Genomic DNA, 15,141 nt, shown 5'->3' with positions numbered 1-15,141 from the left:
TTGTTTGCGTAGATTTGACAGAAAGTAGCAAAATATGAATGTAGATTTTTTTTTTGCACACATATTCAGTAAAAATGTGGGATTACATAAAAACAGTTTGATTGCATAATTTCTTTACATGTTTTATTAATTTATTTGCCAAGTATATTATTTATTCGATGACATCCACAAATTAATTGTGAGAGCCTATAATATAATTTCCATCCAAAATGCAGTTTTGGAGCGAAATGCAATAATAAATAGTCAAGATAGCAGAGGAGGCTCTTTCAACAATGGTCTTAATCGCGCTGTTGGGCCGGGACCAGCCCCGCAGAAAGCGCAGGTCTGTGTGGGTCCAGAGATGGCTAAAGTCCCGAAAGCAGGCAGGGGAGTTCCACCGTCTAATTCAAGAGCTTCGACTGTTTGGAGAGGAAATTCCGAAGTTACTTTCGTCTGGACCGAAGCCAGTTCGATCACCTGCTCCAGATGGTTGGAGCCAGGATCACCCGGATGGATACCAACTACCGGGAGTCCATCAGCCCAGTTGAACGCCTGGCCTTTTGTCTCCGGTAAACTACACTCTAGTACATTTTTAAAGCCTTTGATACCATAATTGATTATTTGATACATTGTTTTTATGTGCAACCTAACTAGCTAAAGGGCTCTAGTTAATAGTCCCTCTTTTGACATTAGATGTACTTTTACAGAATGTTCATTGGGACTATAACTTTTCCCAAAATTGGTTTATAATCCTTTTTGAATTATACAATGTTACCAAATGAAAAGAAAGGTGCCTTCTGCCCTGATGAAGGTAGGCTAGTCTTCTCCAGGACCCATGGTTGTTCAAGACAGTTAGTCATTCATGACATTCTTATTGGACTCACATACACTCTTAGTGAAAAAGGTTCCAAAAGTGTCCTTCTGCTTTCCCCATAGGATAACCATTTTTAGTTCCAGGTATAATACTTAATACATGGAACCCAATAGGGTTCTACTTGGAACCAAAAGGGGTACTACCTGGAACCTAAAAGGGATCTCCTATGGGGACAGCCAGAGAACCCTTTTAAATAGATAGTACCATTCTTTCTAAGAGTAGAGTTGGCCTGGACTACAGTTTATTGATATAGTCATAGACTGAATTGTACTGTTTCAAGGCATTGTTAATGATGGTTGATGAGTATTACAATATAATTAGTAAAGCATAATAAACAGTAATGAGGTAGCTATATGACTAGAAATAATATGTGGGTGGAATTCAAGTTATACACAATATTGATCATTATTTTGAATTATATTTTAGATTCTTGGCGACAGGGGACTCCTACAGGACCATAGGATTCAGCTTCCGAGTTGGATGGTCCACGCGGTGGCAGGCATTGTCCCCTCTGTGGCACAAGCCATTTGGGACTGTCTGGTTGGTGAAAACATGCCTGTCCCCAAGGAGGAAGACTGGAGGGCCATCACTGCCGAGTTCCTGGAGAGGTGGAATTTCCCCAACTGTCTTGGCTCCATTGACGGGAAACATGTAGTAATCCAGGCTCCACGGTGCTCAGGTTCGCAATTCTACAACTACAAGGGTACATATTCAGTTGTACTCTTGGCTGTAGTAGATGCCATCTACTGTTTCCGTGTTGTCGATGTTGGTGCTTACGGCAAGGGAAGTGATGGCGTGACCCTCCGAGACTGCCTTTGGCCAGGCACTTCAGGATGGCACCCTGTATATTTCACTACCTGCATCACTCCCTGGGGCTGAAGACCTGGGACCTGACCACCACGTCTTCGTCGGCAATGAGGCCTTCCCTTTAAGACCCAACCTCATGAGGCCCTACGCTGCATGCCAGCTGCCATTGCCAAAGCCTGTAAGGATCTTTAGCAAACGACTGTCCAGGGCAAGGTTAGTTGTTGAATGCGCCTTTGGGATTCTGGAAGCCTGATGGAGAATATATTGGAGAGTGCTTGGTCTCAGCCCCTCAAATGTTGATGCCTGCGTGAAGGCCACATGTGTTCTCCACAACTACCTGCGGAGGAGGTAATTCCAGGAGCCGCTCCGGATGGAGATGGGCACGCCAAATGGTCACCTTCCTGATGTCACCAGGGCAGGTGCCAACAACGCCCCCAGACAGGCACTCCAGGTGAGGGAGAAGCTGACCACCTACTTCTCATCGCCAGCAGGTGAAGTCCCATGGCAGTATGCCGTGGAGTGAAATGGCTCTTTTAATTAAGAGCCCCATAACACAAAGCTTATTTTAGAACCATCCACCGTTGTCCATAAAATTGCATTTTTCAATTTGGGAGTAAAAACCACACCTTAACCCCTTCTCTCTCCCATTAACGTCAGTATTATACACACCTGGCATAGTACATCAGGTGAGCGGGAGCACTAATTGAGGTTATACGACATACAGTTAATATGATAACAAAGGGAAAGGGTAACCTAGGGTTCATACAAATAGTACAGTTTACCACCATGTTGGCCTGACAAAATACAGGTGGAAAAAAAACTAATTAGGAAGAGAATGTGTTTTTACTTTCATCTTGTTTTAGATCAGAAAAGGTGTAGGGAAGAAATAAGCAGATTAAGTCTAAATTAGATATTAATAAACAACTGAAACAACTGACTATGAAAACATTATAATTGAATAATTATTCAAGTACAGGAAAGAACATGACAGGTATGTGTGTTGTAAAAATGTTTAAAAAAATAGAACTATTGAAAGAGGTGTGTGCGTGCGTGTAAATGATTATTATTATTTTTAGATGAATGTGTAGCCTGTAATCTGTAAGAGAACAGCAAGAGCATGTATTTTTGGCACAACTGCAGACCGATACGGGGACTACTCAGAAAGCCTAGACGTAGTAGGGGAACTTCAGACATGGCCATAAAGAGAGAGAGGGCAGGGCACTGGAGATCTGAGGTACGAAGAGGTGTGTGTGTGTCTCTGTCTCTGAGAAAAAGGGAATCATATGTAGCCATAACACAGCTAAACAAACAAATGGCCCCTGGACGTCACGGACCAGTCGATGGAACATAACTTCACAAAAAGTTTCAACACCCTGGTTTTCAAGTGGTTTTAAATTAAATAAATATATTGACCTTTAGTCTTGTAAGAGAACCAAGAGCATCTGTAAAAACTCCGTATTGAGTTTCAATTCAGAAATCTATGTAACACTAATAATGAATGCTATCCTAAGACTTTATAAACAAATGACTTTATGAATTGACTGAATTTAAACGGAACTGACGTGTGTGAAAAGAAAGGTACAAATGAGGGAGGTCAAAACAACAACCAGACAACTCCTCTTCCTGTCCTTCCTGTGAGCTGGTCGGCCCCGGCAACTCCTCTCCTCTTCCTGTCCTTCCTGTGAGCTGGTCGGCTAAATTGACTCCATTTCTGAAAGGGAAGAGAAAAACAACACATACAAGCTTAACATAATATGACAACATAAAAGGTGAGATTTATGTTAACTAAATACTGCTTGCATAGTGTAGTTAGTGGCATAAATATAGGAACAGTGTGGTAAAATTGGTAATACTTGCTGTTTACTCATAGAATTTGTATTTCAGATCAAAAGATGAATATGACAGGCAGATATTCCGACAGCAAACTGTTTTAGGATATTTTCTAACCCAGAAACAACAGCTATACATTTGCCTCGTATTAATACTTTGATCTGAAATACCAATTGACCCACATGACTATACTGTAAAAATGACCTACTTTACTTCACTGTCGCACACTTATGACACTACCTGTGATGTGGAGAGAAAAAAAACTTACCATTGAACTCGGCTTCGAAAAGCAGCTGATACATTTTAACCTTGACTGCCGCTTTTCTTTGCTGAGGCAGCCTCTTCAGTGTTGGCACCAGGCTCATGGCAAAGAGGGTCTCTTCATCCTCCATCCTGTGAGCATCAGGTTGGGCTGCATCCCTCTCGACGGCTTGGAGGAGAGCCTCTGCTGAAATGAGTTGAGTGGATCTGGGGGCTGGTACCTCCGATGACGCCTGGTGTGATGTTGTTTCTCTTCGTTTCTCTCCACGGCCATATCCTGTTCAACGAGGTCCTCAGTGGTCACTTCCGTGAGGTTCATAATAATCTCAGGTGGTCCTAGATCCAGAGGTGCATCCTCCATTTCATCATCTTCCATGGCTGCACCGGTAGTGGTCATACTCGTGGATGATGTTGTAGAGGGTCTCACTCCACCGGTGGAGGTGATGGTCGCATTTGTAGGTGACGTTGAGGGTCTTGATGCACCGGTGGCGACAACACTTGTGGATGACGTAGTAGAGGGTCTGGCTGTAAAATTGCCACTCGTTGCCCTAGGCACAATAAATGGATCCAGAAAAGAAAGAATGTGGCAGAAGGCTGGTGGCCTGAAGCTGCTGACACATACCTCTTATCTTTCTCTGCCCTTCTCTCTCTCTCTGATACCTGTCCCTGAGTCCTCTCCACCTCCTCCTTACAGTCTTCTTCTACATAGACATGAACATGATAAGCCTTGTTTTTAATACTCTCTAAAAAAAGACTTCAAATAGGAAGGGAGCACCTTGTTCAGAAAATAATTTGTAAAATTCTGATGTAATTCCATCAACACCTGGTGATTTATTTTTCTTTAGATGTTTGATAGACTCTATAATCTCTTCAACTTTGAGTTCTTCACACTTTTAAGATTCTATATCACTGATAGAGTGAACATTATTCAGTGAGTTAAAAAAAAACACATCTGTGGATTCCTGACAGTAAGTAGAGCTATACAATTTTCTGTAAAAATTGCTACAGTATTTATAGATTAATTTTTGGTCATCTGTAATAACACCATCAATGTTTAATTTATGGATAGTGTTATTTTTAGAGTGAAATTTCTCAAGTCTAAAGAAATAGGATGAATTCTGTTCTCCCTCCTCAATCCATGTTTTCCTCAATCTAATAAAGGCTCCGTCTGCTTTTAATTTCTATATATTATCCAGTTTATTTTGTAACTCAATTAGTTCCAGCTTCTCCTCCCCGGGAGGTCAGCTGGGGACCTCTGAGAAAGGGAAGTTATCTTAATGATCACCTTTTCCTCCTCAGCTCTTCTGGTCTTAGCAAGATTTACTACCATATTTTCTAAGGTATTTGGACACCTCAAATTTAAAGAGCTCCCAGTTCTTGCAATAACATTTTTCTTCACAAGCCCTTTCAGTTTCTGCCCAACTTCATACCTAAGATGTTTTATAGCTACGTCAAGATAGACCAGAGCCTGTCGTGTCCAATGGGAATAAATGGATCCGAGTGAGCGGAACAAGCGAAGAGATGGGCAGAGCCAAGCATCAGCTAGTGAAATCCTACTGGCGCATTCTAGCATGTATTTCAATTTTTCCGTTAGGGGACGCCCACTCTGAAGTGCGCGTGTGCAGCAACTCAATTCGCCTTTGCACTCCTAAACCATTTTTTTTTAAACTTGAAAAGGGTTACATATTTTAGTTTTTGGAAACAGAAAACTGTATGGAGATCAAATGTTTCATCAATTAGAAAATGTGAAGAATTTCGGCCGAAATCCATCTCGCTACACCTCATTACCACGTTTAGTAGTGAGCGGAAATACTTCATATTTATACATCCGGTGCAATTTCTGGCTCATTGTTCTGTCTTTCACGATCATGATTTACTTTCAGGACACTGACATAAAATACATTGTCAAACCCTAGCCGCACCAATGATTAGACACTTGTATTGTGACGTGAGATTTTTCCCCCTCCAACTATTGAGCAGTTGTATAGATGATGGTGAACGCAATTAACCCTGTGCTGCTTCCAGGTTGAGTACGAGAACGAGTGCAAATGGATAGAGCCATTCTTCCATAGTTTCAGAAAATCATTAAATAATGCAACAAAAGATGTGGTTGAGATTTAATTGGATATTAGACAGATGAGGCCCGCCAGTGTGCAACTGCAACCACATGGCTGGTGTTTACTCATTACATCTTGCAATGGAAACAATTTACGAATCAAACTGGGGACCTACCTGAATCTGTCCAATAGAATCTGTCTAGTTTTCATTTGGAATATTGATTACACCCCAGTACTACAGGTCAACAGTACAAATGAGAATGATGTCTTAGAGTTAACAGACACACACGCCACACACACTTTTACATGCCAGCCACCATAAACATAAAAGTCCCACTCCAACATCTGCAAATCAGAGACAGTCTCCACTGGATACATGCATCCAGAGGAATTCAAAGCCCTTAGAACAATTACCCACAGTGCAATTAATCTAGCTATACAGATATTTATTAGATAGAGATATATATATACACGCACATACACACCTCTCCATCTCATTGGGAACTCGATGAAACTGTTTTTATTAACATTTCAAAATCTTCATAAATAATTAGTGAAAAAAACAACCAAACCAAAAAAAAAAGAGTTGTCCTTGTATTAGTTAGGTCCTTTAATGTGAAAATGGTCCCCAGAAAAATAAAATGATTTGTCCAACAGTCCGTTCTTCGGACATTTAAAGAAAAAAACAAACAAAGGAACACTAATAATAAAAGCCATTTAGCAGACACATAAATGAGAGGAAATTGGGAGGAAGGAGGTAAACCAATAGTCAAGCACGCACAGGACGAAAGCGTCACTACATTCACAAAGGTTTGGCTAGTGGACTCAAGGACGACTGTACAGGAAAAGAGATACGACTGGAATAGGAGACGCTTTTCGCTTCACGCCCAATCTCAAATCAACCCCACGCCGTGTCCCAAATCGCACCCTATTCCCTATTGAGTGGACTACTTTTGACCAGAGCACTATAGCCCATATAACTCTGGTCAATAGTGCACTACGTAGAGAATATGGTGCCATTTGGGACACAGCCCTTAACACCTCAAGATGCCTCCCTCGTAGATCTGACAGGCATGAATAAGCAATGTAGGTAGGTTTGTGGCTTTTCCATTACCATATTGCTAACACTTATTCAAACCTATTAGATCTACAAAGGACTCAGTAGTGTCACTAGGAAAGAAGTGGCTAAAGAGAGTCGATTTGGAACCAGGCGTAAAGGCATGCTCTCTAATTTGTTCTTTATTTCTTAGATGTATATATATGGAATGGATGACGTAGCGTTGACTCGACGTACACGGACGGACAGATGGACTTTGCTCTCTCTATTTTGTGGAGAGGATGAGAGCCACAATAAGACCGTAGAGCCCCAGGACCTCTGCAAAGATCAGGATGAGGATCATGCCCACGAAGAGCCTGGGCTGCTGGGCCGTGCCCCGAACACCTGCATCGCCCACAATGCCGATGGCGAAACCAGCCGCCAGCCCACTCAGCCCCACGCTCAGCCCAGCACCCAGGTGGAGGAAACTCCTACAGGAGAGAGGTGGGGGATAGAGAAAGATGGGAGAGAGGGTAGAAAAAGTGAGGGGGGATGGAAATATGGGAGAGATGGAGAAAGAGATGGGGAGGGAAAGAGAGGAAGATTTATTCAAAACAATTGTAGTCATAGCATCCCAAAGAGATGGCAGACCATCAGTTTACAGATGTAGTACATCACTAAAACACTTCTTTAAAAAAAACTATAGTGAAAAATCCACCACTATCAAGTGGAGCAAATACCATATTACTACCAATCAGATAGTTTCAGACACGCAGTGCCTAGCGGTAGACTTGAGAATGGGTAACTAGCATCTGCAATCTCTGAGCTCTTACTTGTAGAGGGTGACTTTCTCTGAAATGTTGTTGGCGATGAGCACCGCCACCACCAGCCCGTAGATGGCTATGATACCCGCCATGACCACAGGAATGATGGACTTCATGATGAGCTCCGGCCGCATCACCGACATGGCAGCGATACCCGTTCCGCTCTTAGCCGTGCCATAGGCCGCCCCCAATGCTGGAGGAGAGGAGAATTTCGAATTTCAAAAACACAGAATTCCAAGACCATCCTAGTTGGTCAATATATAGCCTATATGGCTACCTTAATAGCTTAAAAAGCAGTCATTTTCTCCCCTTCAACTGTACTGATTGCCAAATACTTGACAGGTAAACAATTCAGCTCATCATTAGGATGGCTTTCACCTGGTCCGTTCTTTCAGCGAGGATTTAAGGAAAAACACTTAAAAAAGGAGCATCGTCTTAAGAGGCATGGGAAAGAGGTAAACTGAACAAAAATAAACGTAACAAAGATTTTACTGAGTTACAGTTCATAGAAGGAAATCAGTCAATTGATATGAATTCATTAGGCTCTAATATACAGATGTCACATGACTGGGCAGGGGCGCCTCAGAGGGCATAGGCCCACCCACTTGGGAGCCAGGACCACCCACTGGAGAGCCAGGCCTCGCCAGTCAGAATGAGTTTTCCCCCACAAATGTGCTCTATTACAGACAGAAATACTCCTCAGTGGCCTTCCGAGTGGCACTGCCTGAAGCGCCACTATAGGCCCGGGTTCTTACCCAGGCAGTGTCACAACCGGGAGTCCCATAGTGAGGCGCACAATTGGCCCAGCATCGTTCAGGTTAGTGGAGACTTTACTTGGCTCATCATGCTCTAGCTACTCCTTGTGGCGGGCCAGGCGCATGCAGCCGGACTTCAGTCATCAATTGAACAGTGTTTCCTCTGACACATTGGTGCAGCTGGCTTCCGGGTTAAGCTGGCGGCTGTTAATGAGCGCAGTTTGGCGGGTCATATTTCGGAGGACGTATGACTCGACCTTTGCCTCTCCCGAGCCCGTTAGGGAGTTGCAGCAATGAGACAAGATTGTAATTGGATATCACGAAATTGGGGATTTAAAAAAAAGTATTGTGGAAGAGAAATTTACATTCAATTAAACCGGAGACATCTGTGGCATTGTGTTGTGTGACAAGTGGCCTCTCACTAACAGGGACATTTATTTTTTCACCTTTATTTAACCAGGTAGGCCAGTTGAGAACAAGTTCTCATCTACAACTGCTACCTGGCCAAGATAAAGCAAAGCAGTGCAACAAAAACAACAGAGTTACAAACGTACAGTCAATTAGAGAAAAATAGAAAAATCTATGTACAGTGTATGCAAATGTAGAAGAGTAGGGAGGTAGGCAATAAATAGGCCAAATAATTACAATTTAGCATTAACACTGGAGTGATAGATGTGCAGATGATGTGCAAGTAGAGATACTGGGGTGCAAAAGAGCAAGAGGGTAAGTAATAATATGGGGATGAGGTAGTTGGGTGTGCTATTTACAGATTGGCTGTATACAGGTACAGTGATCAGTGAGCTGCTCTGACAGCTGATGCTTAAAGTTAGAGAGGGACATATGAGCTTCAGTGATTTTTGCAATTCGTTCCAGTCATTGGCAGCAGAGAACTGGAAGGAAAGGTGGCCAAAGGAAGTGTTGGCTTTGGGGATGACCAGTGAAATATACCTGCTGGAGCGCGTGCTATGGTGACAAGTAAGCTGAGATAAAGCAGGGCTTTACCTAGCAAAGACTTATAAATGACAAACACATTTGTGCCCAAAATTTGAGAGAAACAAGCTTTTTGTGAATATGGAACATTTCTGGGATCTTGTATTTCAGCTCATGAAACATGGGACAAACACGTTGCATTTATATTTTTGTTCAGTGTAAATAGCCACAAAAGGACAAAGTCTCCCTTCAGAAGAGTTTTGTTTTAAGTAAATTAGATAAACTTTTATGCCTGTGTGCAACGCTTCTAAAAAATGAATCTTTCAACTCAGCTCTTCACATTAGAGGTCGACCGATTAATTGGAATGGACGATAAATTAGGGCCGATTTCAAGTTTTCATAACAATCGGAAATCTGTATTTTTGGACACCGAGTTGGCCGATTTTTTTTTTTTTTAAATGTATTATTATTTTTACACCTTTTATTTAACAAGGCAAGTCAGTTAAGAACACATTCTTATTTTCAATGACGGCCTAGGAACGGAAGGTTAACAGATGTTCACCTTGTCAGCTCGGGGATCCAACCTTGCAACCTTACAGTTAACTAGTCCAACGCAATAACGACCTGCCTCTCTCTCGTTGCACTCCACAAGGAGTTACGCGAATGCAGTAAGCCAAGGTAAGTTGCTAGCTAGCATTAAACATATCTTATAAAAAACAATTATAATCACCAGTTAACTACACATGGTTGATGATATTACTAGATAGTATTTAGCGTGTCCTGCGTTGCATATATAATCTGACTAAGCATACAAGTATCTAAGTATCGAACTGAGCGGTGGTAGGCAGAAGCAGGCGTGTAAACATTCATTCAAACAGCACTTTCGTGCGTTTTGAAAGCAGCTCTTCGTTGTGCGTCAAGCATTGCGCTGTTTATGACTTCAAGCCTATCAACTCCCGAAATGAGGCTGGTGTAACCGAAGTGAAATGGCTAGCTAGTTAGCGCGCGCTAATAGCGTTTCAAACGTCACTCGCTCTGAGCCTTCTAGTAGTTGTTCCCCTTGCTCTGCATGGGTAACGCTGCTTCGATGGTGGCTGTTGTCGTTGTGTTGCTGGTTCGAGCCCAGGGAGGAGCGAGGAGAGGGACGGAAGCTATACTGTTACACTGGCAATACTATAGTGCCTATAAGAACATCCAATAGTCAAAGGTATATGAAATACAAATGGTAGAGAGAGAAATAGTCCTATAAATACCATATTAACTACAACCTAAAACCTCTTACCTTGGAATATTGAAGTCTCATTTTAAAAGGAACCACCAACTTTCATATATTCTCATGTTCTGAGCAAGGAACTTAAACGTTAGCTTTTTTACATGGCACATATTTTATTACATGGCACATATTTTAATGGCACATATTACTTCCTTCTCCAACACTTTGTTTTTGCATTATTTAAACCAAATTGAACATGTTTCATTATTTATTTGAGGCTAAATTTATTTTATTGATGTTTTATATTAAGTTAAAATAAGTGTTAATTCAGTATTGTTGTAATTGTCATTATTACACATTTTAAAAATTAAAATAAAATCGGCTGATCAATCGGTATCGGCTTTTTTGGTTCTCCAATAATCTGTATCGGCGTTGAAAAATCATAATCGGCCAACCTCTAATCTGCACGCATAGTGAGGCGAAGACTTTTGGAGGATGGCCTGGTGTCAAGAAGGGCAGCAAATAAGCCACTTCTCTCCAGGAAAAACATCAGGGACAGACTGATATTTCTGCAAAAGGTACAGGGATTTGATTGCTGAGGACTGGGGTAAGGTCACTATCTCTGATGAATCACCTTTGCGGTTGTTTGGGGCATCCGGAAAAAAGCTTGTCTGGAGAAGACAAGGTGAGCGCTACCATTTGTCCTGTGTCATGCTAACAAGTAAAGCATCCTGAGACCATTCATGTGTGGGGTTGCTTCTCAGCCAAAGGAGTGGGCTCACTCACAATTTTGTCCTAAGAACACAGCCATGAATAAAGAATGGTACCAACACATCCACCGAGAGCAACTTCTCCCAACCATCCAGGAACAGTTTGGTGACGAAAAATGCATTTTCCAGCATGATGAGCACCTTGCCATAAGGCAAAAACTATAACTAAGTGGCTCAGGGAACAAAACATCGATATTTTGGGTCCATGGCCAGGAAACTTCCCAGACCTTAATCCCATTGAGAACTTGTGGTCAATCCTCAAGAGGCAGGTGGACAAACAAAAACCCACAAATTCTGACAAACTGCAAGCATTGATTATGCGAGAATGGGCTGCCATCAGTCAGGATGTGGCCCAGAAGTTAATTGACAGCATGCCAGGGCGGATTGCAGAGGTCTTGAAAAAGAGGGGTCTACACTGCAAATATTGACTCTTTGCATCAACTTCATGTAATTGTCAATAAAAGCCTTTGACACGTATGAAATGCTTGTAATTATACTTCAGTATTCCATAGTAACATCTGACAAAAAATATCTAGACACTGAGGCAGCAGACTTTGTGAAAAGTACAAAAATGTATGCACTCTACTGTAAGTCACTCTGGATAAAAGTGTCTGCTAAATGACTCAAATGTAAATCTACAAAACTTTATTTTCCAAGGTCAGCGATGGAACATTGTAGCATTAACCAAAAAAGGCCTATGTATACGACAACACCAAAGATGGTTTATAACGTTGCCCTTCTGCCACGTTCAAAACAACTGAACTCTGATATCTCAGACTACCGAGCACTCAAGATAAATGTGAACTCAAAAAATATATATATTGGAACGTTCATCCAAGTCAGAAACTCTGGCATCTTTCTAGAGCTCCGACTTTCCGACGTCAAGATTACTGATGTCATGATTTGGGAACTTTGAGCTCCCAGTTGCCTTGAAAGCACCATTCACACTGGCTTTGACCCACTCGCCAGAACCAGTCATACACCCGCAGTCATATGACTCACAAGCTTAACGGCGGCCAGGGACTTTCCACTAGGGAACGATATATTGGTGAACATATCGGAATTGTCCGATATTAGCTAAATATACCAACATAGGTATCGGCCCGATGTCTAGTTTAACGCCGATGTCGAGGCTGACCTGGATACCTATATAACGTAAGGTACCTGACGTAATGATGCCACGTAAAATGTTGCGCTACACGTGCAACACAGCATTCCTAACCTAGCCCACAATGTCTGCTGTGTGGATCGAGGAGTCAACAAGTCGTGCAGTCATTTGAAAGAGTAAGAACATTTCAGCGAGACAACTAAAAGGCAAAATCCACTAACCTGTTGAATCTAGGGGGCACTATTTTCATTTTTTGGAAAATTAACATTCCCAAAGTAAACGGGCTAGTTTGTCAGGACAAGATGCTAGAATATGCATATAAAAGTGTGTGTCTGGATGAAATGCCTGTGCCTCATGAAGATGGATTACTGGGCTGAACATGCTAACAGCAAGTGGCTATTTGGACATAAATGATGGAACTTTATGGATCAGTTATTTGTTGTCGAACTGGGATTCCTGGGAGTGCCTTCTGATGAAGATCAAAGGTAAGTGAATATTTATGGTGTTGTTTCTAACTTTGCTGATTCCAAAATGGCGGATATTCCTCTAGCTGTTTTGGGTTCTGAGTGCCGTTCTCAGATATTGCTTTTTCCGTAAAGTTTTTAAAAAATCTGACACAGCAGTTGCATTAAAGAGAAGTCTCTTTAATTCTGTGAATAACACTAGTATCTTTTATCAATGTTTATTATGAGTATTTCTGCAAAATCACAGGATGTTTTGGAATCAAACATCCAATGTAAACAGATTTTTGGATATAAATACGCACATTATCGAAACAAACCATACATGTATTATGTAATGTCCTATGAGTGTCATTGATGAAGATCATCAAAGGTTAGTGATTCATTTTATCTATATTTCTGCTTTTTGTGACTCCTATCTGGAAAAATAGCTGTGTTTTTTCAACTTGGAGGTGATCTAACATAATAATATGTTGTGCTTTAGCTGTAAAGCATTTTTTTAAATCGGACAGGATGGGTAGATTAACAATATGTTTATCTTTCATTTGCTGTGTTGGACTTGTTAATGTGTGAAAGTTACATATTTCTAAAAAATACCTTTTCAGCAGAATGTTGTCAAGGGGTTCCACTAGAAAGGTTAAGGGCTTGTAAGTAAGCATTTCACTGTAAGGTGACAACGTGCTGTCAAATTCGATTTGATCATATTTGTGAAACAATCCTCAAAATGTTCTTAAAATTTGATGTTATGGTGCAATTCAAAAGGCTGATTGAGGACCTTATTACTGATTAATGTGTTAATTTATGACCATGTTCTTTCGGCATGCATTTTGTATTTATATTGATATATGTATTTCCTGTAATTCTTGGCTCATCTATAAAATAGACATTGGTCCAAGTTTGACTACCTGATAAAGTGCAGGTTAAATAAAATTGATTTAAAATATCGATATTTTTTAATCACCATATTTCGTTGTGAGAGGAAATTATAACTGTATGCTTCAGATGTATACATCCGGTGAAACATATGGCGCATTGTTCCATCTGTGGTTGAGTAGCCTAGGTGAGCAAGCTAGTTAAAGTTAGGCATCTTGCTGCTAGTCGACATGATGACCAACCCCACGCGCCAAACGTCATTATTTAATGTATCGAATTTCTCCATTTAACTATTAGCTAACACATAAATACCTTCATCAAACTGTATCCATAGAAATTGGCCAGCTTGTTAAGTCAATGGCAACATCACATGTTACGATGGAAATCAAGGTAATTTTGGACCCCCTTGTGGCCCCCCTAATTGTAGAGTATGAAATCATTTATACATAACACATTTTTGCTATTGTTCTTTTTTTACATCAGTTATTAGACAGTGGCAACGATGAGGACATGGTATTGTGTGAAGAAAACGATATGACAAAAAAATAACGTCTAATGTAACTGCCCCACCTCCCCTCCTCTCCCCTCCCCGAGATTTAATGGTCTAGAACCGCCACGGTCTCTCACATCAGTTATCTAACATGCAACCGCATCCTCTAGGCTTTTTTGACATGCCCGCTCTATATTCAACACAAAATTCCTTAGTAGTAGACATTTCGGGCGAGTATAAAACACACACACACACACACACACACACACACACACACACACACACACACACACACACACACAATGATTGAACAAGGCATATGAGACATATGACTGAACGAGGGTGTTGTGATAAGTTAACGTTACCGCTGAAGACCATAGCCGCAGAGGCTCCCATCACTGCGAAGAACGGGGAATATTCGGGGCTTTCTGACGACATTCTTACAGGAAAAGATACTGACAGAGAAAGCGCGCAACCGTGTATTTCCTTTCTTTTAAACGTAAATGTTTCTGTCAATTCTCAACACTGTCAATTGCAAGGCTCTTTCATGCAGCACAAGAACGACAGTCGAAGAATCCACCTCTTCACAGGAACAGTGGTGTAGCGGTAGAAAATGGCGACATGGAAAATGTCACATGATCAGTCCACTGGGCATGTCCCATTATGTCAATGTAGGGGTATCCAAAAATCCTGCGTGTCATTTCATGTCCATTTCGTTCACGTAAGAATTAAAATAAATATAATTTGTTGCCAAGAAAGGTATATAATTTAATCATCAAATAAATTAGATGATATCCCTAATTTTATCGTAATAGTGGTATGGTCCGCAGAAGGCTGTCTATGTTCTATTCATGCCTGCCTGGTTCATGCCTG

At 41.3% G+C, this 15,141-nt stretch overlaps 1 protein-coding gene and 1 long non-coding RNA gene across 2 annotated transcripts; one reads left to right on the top strand and one right to left on the bottom strand.

Annotated features, from left to right (window-relative positions):
* Positions 1-310: 310 nt before the first annotated feature.
* LOC118384240 (uncharacterized) lies at positions 311-3,955 on the top strand. The gene is made up of 3 exons (XR_004825812.2): positions 311-548; positions 1,280-3,429; positions 3,829-3,955. It is a non-coding gene; the product is annotated as an uncharacterized LOC118384240 (long non-coding RNA).
* A 1,901-nt stretch (positions 3,956-5,856) lies between these two features.
* atp6v0ca (ATPase H+ transporting V0 subunit ca) lies at positions 5,857-14,899 on the bottom strand. Its single transcript, XM_035770585.2, has 3 exons — positions 14,634-14,899; positions 7,678-7,861; positions 5,857-7,335 (listed from the first exon to the last, which is right to left on the bottom strand). Exons 1-3 carry the CDS (start codon positions 14,704-14,706, stop codon positions 7,131-7,133), a joined length of 462 nt encoding a protein of 153 aa, XP_035626478.1. The 5' UTR covers positions 14,707-14,899; the 3' UTR covers positions 5,857-7,130.
* Positions 14,900-15,141: the final 242 nt, after the last annotated feature.

The sequence above is a fragment of the Oncorhynchus keta genome, chromosome 5 (genome assembly GCF_023373465.1).
Source record: "Oncorhynchus keta strain PuntledgeMale-10-30-2019 chromosome 5, Oket_V2, whole genome shotgun sequence".
Lineage (NCBI taxonomy): Eukaryota > Metazoa > Chordata > Actinopteri > Salmoniformes > Salmonidae > Oncorhynchus > Oncorhynchus keta.
The sequence above is the reverse complement of the archived record's forward strand: the minus strand, read 5'-3'. Positions and strand labels throughout refer to the sequence as shown.

What these genes read in the sequence shown, in the direction of transcription:
- atp6v0ca (XM_035770585.2), bottom strand. Translation starts at nt 14,706, where the DNA reads ATGTCGTCAGAAAGCCCCGAATATTCCCCGTTCTTCGCAGTGATGGGA. An exon ending in TGCGGCTATGGTCTTCAGCG is followed by an intron (nt 7,862 to 14,633) that starts GTAACGTTAACT and finishes CCTCTCCTCCAG; the next exon opens with CATTGGGGGCGGCCTATGGC. An exon ending in GAGAAAGTCACCCTCTACAA is followed by an intron (nt 7,336 to 7,677) that starts GTAAGAGCTCAG and finishes TCTCTCCTGTAG; the next exon opens with GAGTTTCCTCCACCTGGGTG.